Source organism: Galeopterus variegatus, unplaced genomic scaffold, assembly GCF_000696425.1.
Source record: "Galeopterus variegatus unplaced genomic scaffold, G_variegatus-3.0.2 Scaffold4725, whole genome shotgun sequence".
Taxonomy (NCBI): Eukaryota; Metazoa; Chordata; class Mammalia; order Dermoptera; family Cynocephalidae; genus Galeopterus; species Galeopterus variegatus.
Window position 1 is genome coordinate 77,748 of NW_007730836.1, and position 7,350 is coordinate 85,097.

The 7,350-nt window shown below is 36.4% G+C and overlaps 1 protein-coding gene across 1 annotated transcript in view; it reads right to left on the reverse strand.

Moving 5' to 3' along the window:
• CATSPERB (catsper channel auxiliary subunit beta) overlaps nucleotides 1-7,350 on the reverse strand; it is a gene marked incomplete at its 3' end in the record, with an annotated part of 85,378 nt that overhangs the window by 76,702 nt on the left and 1,326 nt on the right. The window contains exons 2-3 of the mRNA XM_008588223.1: nucleotides 3,144-3,232; nucleotides 912-1,052 (exon numbers count right to left, since the gene is read on the reverse strand). Of these exons, the coding sequence (XP_008586445.1) occupies nucleotides 912-1,052; nucleotides 3,144-3,232 (230 nt within the window). The remainder of the gene's footprint in view (nucleotides 1-911; nucleotides 1,053-3,143; nucleotides 3,233-7,350) is intronic.

Genomic DNA, 7,350 nt, shown 5'->3' on the forward strand with positions numbered 1-7,350 from the left:
AAAACATATTTCCACACAGAAACTTGTACACAAATGTTCAGAGCAGCACTATTCATAATAGACAAAAAGAGGAAACAAACCAAATGTTAATTGTACTACAAATGTTCTTCATACTGCCCCCCCCCATTTCCTTCCTAGCAGCCAGTTATAAGTGAGAACATGTGGTATTTATATTTTTTTGTCTGGCTTATTTCACATAACATAATTTTCTCCAGACTCATCCATGTTGCTGCAAATGGCAGAATTTCATCCTTTTTATGGCTGAGTAGTATTCCATTGTGTATATATACCACATTTTTTAATCCAGTCATCCATCACTGGACACTTAGGTTGGTTCCATATTTTGGTATTGTAAATAGAGCTGTGATGAACATGGGAGTGCAGGTAATCCTTCGACATGATGATTTCCATTCCTTTGGTTATATACCCAGTAGTGGGATTGCTGGATCGTTTGGTAGCTCTATCTGGCGAGGATGCGGTGAAAGGGGAACTTTTCTACACTGTTGAATTGTATCTTAATAAAGTAATTACAAAAAAATGAAGGTGAAATAAAGACATTTTCAGGGGGAAAATAAAAACAGAATTCATTGCCAGCAGATCTGCACTGTAAGAAGTTCTAAAAGGAGTTCTTTAGGCTGAAGATACAGATGGCAACTTATGTCTACAGAAATGAATGAAGAGCAGAAAAAATGTAAATATGTAGGAAAATAGTAAAAACACAAAGTTTTTTCTTGTTTCAATTTCTTTAAAAATATATGACCACTTAAAGAAAAAAGCATAACATTGTATTATTGGGTTTAAAACATACCTATTATATATCTGAACTCCCTGTTTGTAAAAAAAGAAATCTTATAAGGAAGAGTATTCTTCTTGTTAATAACATATCACAGAATAATATAAAATGTAATTACCGAAGTTAAATTAAAGTGGAAGATGCCATTATCTGTACTGTTTATGATTTCCAAGCTGGGAGCAAGTCCTCCTGATGTGAACACACTTAGCATTCTCTTTGAAGCAAGCTCATTTTCAGATTGGAAAAAACACTGGACTTTCTTTAGGAAAGAGAGAGAAAGAAACAAGAAATGAAAATTTAATGGAGAGAAGCATATTACATTAATTTAATACTAAGGAGAAATCTGTGAAAAGTAGATGTTGCTAAAAACTGTTCTCTTTAGTAGTTCCCATCTCTAGCTAGGAAAAAAAATATATCTATTTTTAAAAGTACACTTTCAGAACTCAGTAACCTATTATGCGAAAAGTAGATGTTGCTAAAAACTGTTCTCTTTAGTAGTTCCCATCTCTAGCTAGGAAAAAATATATATCTATTTTTAAAAGTACACTTTCAGAACACAGTAACCTATTATGATAGTGTCATAAAGGTTTTAATTCATCCTCAATATAATCTTTTCTGTCATAGAAATTGTTAGAAAGTTATTACACTTAATAATCATGGAATCAAAAGCACATGCTATCAAATGTAAAAATTCTGATTTTATTAAAATCGTTTTTCATGTCTAAATAAAAGAGGAAGCATATATATAAAGCAAAGCTCATTTTACTGCATTTTTATTGAATATTTCCAAGTTTTGAGAAGGTATGTGAAAATGTTGCTATCACAAATGGTGATATTTTATTGAAAACCAGCATGAGAAAGATACCCGATTAGTTTATCCCGATTAGTTCTCCTAGTAGTTAAGATCACTTTGTGCAAGCTCCCTCTCTGAGTTTCAGTCTCCCTATCTTAAAAATGGTGAAACACATTCATTCCAAAAATAACTACTGAGCCTTTGCTGTGAACCAGGCAATGTTATAGGTGCTGTGGATACAGAAGTGAACAAAACAGACAAAAATCTCTGTCCTTGTGGAATTTACATTCTAATGGGGACTGGCAGAGAGATAAACTGGATGAATGGCTTGGTGGATGGACTGGTAGTTGGATGGAGGGAAAGATAAAACAAGTAAAATAAATATAGAATAAATTATAAGAGTAAAGTAGGGAAGGGAGATTAGGAGTACAGGAGTTTGGGAGGAGAGTACAATATTAAACAGGGTTATCAGGGAAAAGGTCAGTGCTTACCTCATGGAAGATTAGATGTCATAATGAACATAAAACACTTTGAAAAATGCCTGATACACATAAACACTTTATAAATGTTAGCCATTATTTTTAATAATACTATTACTGGAACTACTATACTACTAGAACTACTAAACCATGACTACCCACAAAGGTTATAATTCCCTTTTTAAGAGGAAATAACCAAGGGAGAGGTTAGGTAACCTGCTTCACGTCACATAAACCATAAACAGCAGGACTAAGATTTGACCCCAGGTGTGTAAGTCCGTCTTTCTCCAAATCCCATTCTTTTTCCGTAATATAAAACCTCAAATAGGGCACTTTTGACTCAAAAAGCAATACCCTTCCCAATAGCTGTCAATACAATACTTACATACATATTTGGCATATCAGGAAGGAACTGGAGCCTGAGTCAAAGTCGACTTAGGGATAAATGCATTTGTCCTCATTGAGTTCTTTTCTTTTTTTAAAATTATATTTATCATAGATCTCTAGACAATTTATGCACTTTTATGAACTTATGTTTCTGTTAGCCTTTGCTCTGTGCTATCTTAACAGTATGCTTTATTTTATTTTATTATGTGCTTTTTTAAAAAAGTCTCCCATTATTTGAATCAAAGGATCATACCCTTTATGCAAAATGACAACTGCAACATGGAACTTGTTATGCAAGGAACAAGATTCCCTCTCAGGGCTGCGTGAGATAACTTTTTTCTTTAACAGGCTATAACTGTCAAACTTCAAAAGTACAAATCAGCTCCATAAAAAATGAACATCGTTACATCCATTTTAAAAAATGGGAGGAAGGAGGCATCATTTAAAAAAACAAAACAAAACAAAACAAAGCAAAACCACTGAGGCTGCTTATTGGCTAAATGAAATATTTTACCTGATGCAAGTGAACGTGGAATAGAAAGCATAGAAAAGATTGTTATTTATATAGAACTTTACATCCCCAAATCTGAGCATAGGAGGAGGTATTTGAAAAGAATACAGTCCTATTAATTTTACACATGGCCACCAAAGGAACACGAAGGGTCGTAACACATGCTGTTAGTGACCTTACCAAGCTTTCTGAGGAAAGATACAACTTGATTATTTCATCCTTTCGGGGGAACCCTTTGCTAGAACAAGCAAAGTGTTTCTCCATATTGCCTAAATAATGCAAAAAACATATTTTAAGTAACCGATAGAAGGATTTTTGTTAAAAGTACCATATTTTTAAAACCAATGAATTTTTTAAAATAAGAATTATAATTGTATATTTTAAATTCGCTTTACTTTAGATAAAATTCGAATCTTCCACTTTATTTTCCTTTTTAAAGATATGATACCAGGACACTAAATATAAGGTTTGGCTGAAACTCTAGGATAATATACCACATGGTAGGCCATGATGAAAATTTTTCAAAGGCAGACAAAAATCAGTTCTTGACTCTTCAACTTCTCACTCTCAGTGAGGGTATGGAAGGGTCAGGAATTGGAGATTGAAGAGAGAATTTACGTTTTGATAGAGAGCTACTGATATGAAGACATTGGGAGGAGGATCTCTTCTTACCTTGAGTCTCAGACCCAAGGCTTTTATAGGCACAATCAAAAATGTAACTAATACATATCCCTGCAGTTTTGGGCACAAACTCAGACTCTTGCTTCGAAAATCAAAGGGACAAGAGATGATTTGGTGGAGAGGATAGGAGATGGTTTGATGAGAAAGAGATGGCTATGTTCAGAGTCCCGCATGACCAAAATTTGCTGGGGCAAAAGATGCATGAACGCTTCCTTTGGTCCAGCTGTAGTCCACTTGTGAAAAAGAACTAGCTTAGGATCATCTAGGATCCAGTCCTCAATAATCTCTCTGAATGGCAAGTAGATCTCAAGAAAGAATTCAAAAGCATAGCTGGAGTTTTAGAAGCTGACAGAGGAATAAATGACAAGTGGAAATAGAGAAGCTTTTGCCTCTGTTAGAACTGCAGATAAAATACTCCTGGTGGATGAGAGGAGGCTATGAAGGACCTGTTCAAGTGCCCAGAGACCCAGGGTCAGCTTTACACATCCAGATCCAGAAAGTGCAGATGTCAGATGGTCACCGTAGAATCAGTTAGGTAAGAACCATGCCACTCCCCCTGCTTTTCCCTCCCTGCCTACAACCCTGATGCAAGAAGGGTCAAAACCTAAAGTTAGCAAGACAGTGAAAAGGAACTTAAACACTGGGTGGAGAAAAGGAAAAGCTGATCTGAACCTGCCTTCCTTAACTACAGGCTTCCCACCAGCACAAGCCTAAATAGGAAGAAGGGAAAATGCTTCAATTATAAAACAAGAGTTAAGTTTAGACTGTTACATGGGGTTGGATATTTTAATTTCAACAATTACAATGCAAAGCTGTGTTTTGAATTTGAAATGCTTGGAGAACTCTTTGAATCACCTAATTGAAACCAAAACCGTCTTAGGACTGGCCCAAATATTCAGCCAGGGACAGAGGAAGAACTACCTCAATGATTGGATTTAAATGAGACATATGTATTAGTTTGCTTTTGTGTTGCTATAACAGAATACCTCAGACTGAGTAACTTATAAAGAAAAGAGGCTTATCTGGTTCAAAGTTCTGGGCTTCAGGCTGTTACTACTCATGGCAGAAAACAGCAGGACAGCCAGCGGATGTAAGCAGATCACAAGGGGGGAGGAAGCAAGAGAGAAAGAGACGGAGGGAAGGCAGGTGGAAGGTCTTTTAAGCAACCAGCTCTTACGGGAACTAATAGAGTGAGAACTCACTCACTATCCTGCCCCCAGGAAGGGCATTAATCTATGCATGAAGGATCCACCACCCCATGACCCAAACATCCCCCAACACTGCCACACTGGGGAATCAGATTTCAACATGAGCTTTGGGGGGACAGCACATCCAAACTCTATCAATGTAAAAATAAATTTACTTTATAATTGCATATTATTAATCCTGTTCGTACAACATCATGGCTTCAATGCTTTTCTTAAAATTCTATAAATTAACATATCTGTACAAGTATTACAAATATGGCTTAAAATATGTATTGAGGTTATAATATTAAACAGTTTTCAAAGTTACTTTCAACTCATATAGTCATTGTACCCATACCAGACAATGCTACCAGACCTACTTTTTAAAGCTGTACTTTGATTCTAAAATCCAAATCACTCAAGTATTACAAATATGGCTTAAAATATGTATTGAGGTTATAATATTAAACAGTTTTCAAAGTACTTTCAACTCATATAGTCATTGTACCCATACCAGACAATGCTACCAGACCTACTTTTTAAAGCTGTACTTTGATTCTAAAATCCAAATCACTCTCTGCTTAAAAATCACTGATACTCTATTACTTAATGAATAAATTTCTTAAATGGAGAAAAGCTAAACAGAAGGAAACTATACATTTGAATAACATACTTTGAGCCTGACACTGAGTTTACATGTTATTTTATAAAATTCCCATAATACTTTGCACCATATATATTACTGTCCTCTATTTAAAGAAGAGAGAACAAACACATAGGAAGATTGAGCTCGAAGAGTGCATAACTACCAATAATAAGTCAGATTGGAACCAAAGTTTTTCTGTCTCTAAAGGCCATCCTCTCTTTATTCTGCTAGACAATCTTTCAACAGCCAAGCCCCTTTTTTGGACTGCTCTGCACACAACCTACACTCCAGCACCTCTGGAGTGCTCACAGGGTCCTCAACGCTTCCATTATCTGCCTAAAATTTTAACACGTTTTAAGATCTGGTTCAAATACAAGCTTTTTCTAACACTGTCTCAGCAAAACTAGTCAATTGTCCTCTGCACTTTGGTTTCATTTAGTGAATTATATAGTCATATCAACAGGCTCCTTTGAGCTTGAAAGGTAAAAAAGGAAGCAGGAAAAACCTCAAGAGATGTGGTGGGAAACAGAGAAACAATTCCCAATTTCTGTACTTTGGCCTACACGGATCTCTTTGCTTAGAAATTCTCAGATTATAGGGTTTGCTAGATTCTGTTTTAATAATAAAATGCAAAAAAAAATCACTTTTTTGTGAGTATCTAAAGGAAAGACATGCCAGAGAAGTTACATTTTTAACAGTATGTGACTTTAACAAGAATCATGACTTAGGGCTGGTTGATTAGCTCAGTTGGTTAAACACAGTATTGATAACACCAAGGTGTAGGGTTCAGATTCCTGTACCAGCCAGCTGCAAAAAAAAAAAAAAAAAAAAAAAAAGAATCATGATTTAAAGAGAAATCATACAAGTGTAATCACTGATGGAATGTCTGCTCTGACTAGAATAAGAAAACTGCTATGGGACAAATGTGCAGAAATAGCACCATGTATGAAATTTATTCATTGTTCTACTCATAGTTACACAACTACAGCAGTGAAGTTGAAGTCAGAAGCAGCAAAAGCATCACCCATCTCTCTCTCCACCAATTCATTTCACATAATACTGCTGCAGGAGATCAGAATATACCTCCCCAAAATATGCTACTTATACAAACAAACCTTACTAAAATAATACCTATCTCTCATTAATTTTCTCCATAAACTTCCTGGTCATTTTCCCACATTTATCATTCCTTGCTCAAACCCCCTTTTCCTTTGTCCTGTCCCATTTCCACAATTTTTTTTTCCTTTTTGTCTTTTTTCATGTCCAGCAACGGGTCGCAACCCTCAGTGTCGCGCCCGTACCGGACCAGGACTGGCAATGGGATCGCAACCCTCAGTGCTGCGCCCACACCTCGCTCAGCCAGTGAGCGGGAACAGGTCTGTATGTGGGATCTGAACCCTCGGCGGGAGCGCCACCGCGCTCCCAAGCGGCGCACTGTAGCAGTGTGCCACTGGGCCGGCCCCCATTTCCACAATTTATTGCTCTTTGTTAAAATGATCTATAAGCCCCAGCATGTAACCACTATTTTGGGGTTTTCACTTCTTTCTATGAAGCCTGCTGTACCATGTGAAAATATTAACATCATATAAAATTTGTATGCGTTTTCTTCTGTTAATTTGTCTTTTGTCAGTTCGATTCATAGGCCCTAGCCATAGAACCTAAGAGGGTATGGGAATAGTCTCTCTGCCCCTGCACTGCCATATTAATCTTCTTAAACTATAGCTATGATATGTTACTCCCCCACCCAGGAATCTTAAATGGCTTCCCACTGAATATAGACCAAAGCCCAAATTCCTTAGCCTGACATTCGAATATCTCTATGATATGCACTAGCCTTCTATCCTTCCTACCTTTCCAAAATATTTTACTTCTT